Genomic DNA, 3,467 nt, shown 5'->3' on the forward strand with positions numbered 1-3,467 from the left:
GGGGTCAGGTTGCTAGTCCGGTGCCCAACCCTCCTTCCCATGTATAGACATGGGGTTGGGCACTCAACATGGAATACAGAATAAAAACATAAAATTTTCCCAGTCTGCCCATGTTGCTGTATTACTCAATACTATTCCCTTACACAAAGGAATTTTCCAAGTCAGAACATATGTCGTATTACATTTATTAATGAAAGGAAGAGAGACATACGAGAAAACAACTTGAAAACCAACAAAACATTGGCTGAAAACTATTTTCCCTCATCTCAACTTTCACATTTACACTTATGAAGGAAAACATCTCTCCTAATCTCTATTGACATACAGCTGAATTCATGGGTTATAAAAATCTGTCTGCAATCCGTCTTCCTTGGGCTAGTAATGATTCCATTCCATACCTCTCTACAAACTTCACTGAAGAACTGTTATGGCTATATTTTAAGGTGCCATGGCTCAACTCAGTATGACCATCCATTTGATCTCATAGGTTTCATGCTAACAAAGATGAAATATTAGGCTAGTTCACAGGCTTAGCTAATGGCTAAACATCCTGGACAACTCAGGCATAAAGTGATACCAAACAACTACAGATCAGACGTTTCAGCTCAAGCAGTATCCCATTTTCATAAAGTTCATAGTGATTATAAACTAGAAATCTCTTCTGACACTACTCAAACTAGGCTTGGAGATGCTTCAAGGAAGCGCTCCCAAAATAAGGCCTGACCGCAAGGATTTTACAGACCCTAGTCTTTTTTCCAACAAAATTATCAAAGACCTACGAGAATAATTAGGCACATATTTCAGGAAGGATACAATTCTACAGCAAGATTCAAAGTGCTGGTCACTCAGTATTCAACAACTGTGGCAGTCTCTAAAAGCCTGATCCAGGAACATTAACCCAAGTAGGATTTACTGGAATGGTCTTGATTCACAAGAACCTAAAACTCCACAAGGCCTATAGCACATGAAATAAGAATTTTAGATAGTTTTACAACAGGAAGCTTATCATCTCACTATTAAACAGGCCAGCCCTTCAAAGTTTTTCCTTATTTCAGTATTCTCTTCATTTGTGTTTCTGTATAGCAAAAATTAAGGTGGTAACACCATTATAGTGAATTCTTATCTGAAGGGTATACTTGTACACACTTAAATTAAAACATGTCCCTCCCTCTGATCACAAGATGTGTAATCAAACTTGGCCTGAATTTTATTCCTAGCACTATTAACATGCTGCTACTGGATAGAATAATTCTCCCCAGAAAAAGTCAACAGTTTGCAGAGCTTTAAAAACGTCATTCACATTTGTTGAATAAAAGACTTTTGGCTTTTCCCGCTTAAGGGTCGCCACAGCGGAACTCCAGTCTGCTCATGATTGGCAGTGGATTTTACGGTGCTGAGTTGCCAGCCCAACACCCAACCTTCAAAGAAGGCACGCCCATTCACGCTCGCACCTACCTGCATGTCTTTTTAATGTCACTCGACTGCGGGGAGGACATGCAGACTCCACAAAGAAGGCGCTCCAGTCGAGAATCGAACGGGAGAACCTCTTGCTGTGAGGCGACAACACTAACCGCTGCACCACCGTTGCTCTCATTCAGATTTTAATTCTGCAGACTGATTTTTCAGCGCACTATGACCTTTTTTGGAAAAACAAAAAAGAGAATTTGTATTAAAATTTCAGATTTTACTGTTTACACAAGACCCTTTGGTACTCTATTAGCTCAATGGGCACATTAAAGGCAAGTATGTACAACTACTAAGTACTTTGTTTTCCTTCTTTGTGTTCCTTGCCTCAAAGACTACAATTACTAACAGAGTTGTACTTCATGAATTATTTTCCAATACTCTGTTAGAACCCACTAAGAGAGCTACCATCAGGGAGGCATGGTGCTGGTAATAATTACTGTGTACTGTTTTGACTGCATTTTAATGTAAATAACATTTGTGTTACAATGGCTGCAACACACTACAAGTAAATATATATATATATTTCTACACTAAACAAGACTTTTGAAATTTGCAAAATAAAACATTGATGTAGAAAACATACCACAAAGCTGTTCAGTGATCAATTAAATCTGTCAGAATACTGCATCTCTCTTCATTGATTTAAAGCCCCACATTATATATATATTTCAGAAGTATTATTCTCAGCATATTAATACACAAAAACAGATGTATTTTATTTAAATATTTTCAGCAAAGAACACAAGCACAAGAGCCATAACCTGTAAATAATACTCCAATGCAGAAAAGGCAAAGATAGTTAACATGAACTGAGGCACTACAGTTTGTATGAGTTATTCATATCTAATTCCAAAACGTTACATCAAATGTAATGATTTTCAGCATTTATTTGTACTTTCTTGTAGGAAATTCCTTCCGGCCCTTACTTCTAAAGTTACGAATACGATGGATTTTCTGCAGCTGATTTTCAATTGTTTCTATAATATTCACTTCATCAGGAATGTGAACGTATCGGACACTTCTACCAGTTACAAAAAAGTTCTCCATCTTGGTGACTTGGCCTCGTCTATCTGTATATGTTGCCTCAGTTAGGCGGATATTCATAAAAGCATCCACATTGATGATTCTACCCTGGACCATACTTTCATCTCGAAGATCAACAGTAGTGGAACAACCATGTAGCCCCTGAAGCAGAATTATCAGGCTGTTTTCAGATATTACACGTTCTTTAACTGAGTGAGTTATTTCTACAGACGCCAAAGCAGATGGTCCCTCCATTTATCTGCTCTCTGTGAAAGACAATAAAATTTAAACAGTAATAGAAAGCTTGTAAATTCTAGGATATTTATTCCAAACTTATACAAACAATCCAGCAGTAGAAATTACATCAATGTAACTGTCTTAACAAAAGTTATGTAAAAAGAACAAAACCAAAAAAAAAAAAAGTAAATGACAAAAAAAATATATCTGGAAAAACAATTGGAATTAAAGAGGTGTAGTTGGCTGTTTGACCATTGATTAGAAGAGCAGCAGAAGTCTGGCTAGCAAGAGTGGAAACAGATTAGGGAAGTGGAAAATAAAATTTAAGAGAGTTAGAAAGGGCACTCTACTAAAGCTGTAAAAAATAGAACTGGAAAGCGATATTAAGCAGCGAGTATAGGGTTGCTCCACAGAGAGAGTGAGAAAATAATTCTCCATAACCTGCAGTGACAATCAGGGCTGAAGACTGCTCAGTTATCATTTACACAAAACAATCACAGGTAAATGTGGGGAATCAGGAAGAGGCAGGTTTGCTCATGATGTCCAGTATTTACGGTACCAAGTAAATGCTGGCTAACAAAAAGGGAAGAGAACTAAGCAAGGAGCTATGACATTGTGGGGATGCACAAATTAATCAGGTGAGTCAAAGCAGGATTGTTAAACAAGTAACACTAAATTCAATGCAGGACTGTTAAACAAGTAACAGTAAATTCAAATAAGTAATATTATATAAACTTTTG

General features: G+C 37.1%; 1 protein-coding gene across 2 annotated transcripts in view; it reads right to left on the reverse strand.

The window, feature by feature from the left end:
- Positions 1-2,158: 2,158 nt before the first annotated feature.
- LSM10 (LSM10, U7 small nuclear RNA associated) overlaps positions 2,159-3,467 on the reverse strand; it is a 46,592-nt gene continuing 45,283 nt past the window's right edge. For both annotated transcript variants that reach the window (XM_044061428.1, XM_044061429.1), the window contains exon 2: positions 2,159-2,756. In XM_044061428.1, coding sequence (XP_043917363.1) covers positions 2,353-2,745 — 393 coding nt within the window. In that variant the 5' untranslated portion in view covers positions 2,746-2,756 and the 3' untranslated portion in view covers positions 2,159-2,352. The remainder of the gene's footprint in view (positions 2,757-3,467) is intronic.

This window comes from Protopterus annectens, chromosome 2.part0 (genome assembly GCF_019279795.1).
Source record: "Protopterus annectens isolate FY-2018-M chromosome 2.part0, PAN1.0, whole genome shotgun sequence".
Lineage (NCBI taxonomy): Eukaryota > Metazoa > Chordata > Ceratodontiformes > Protopteridae > Protopterus > Protopterus annectens.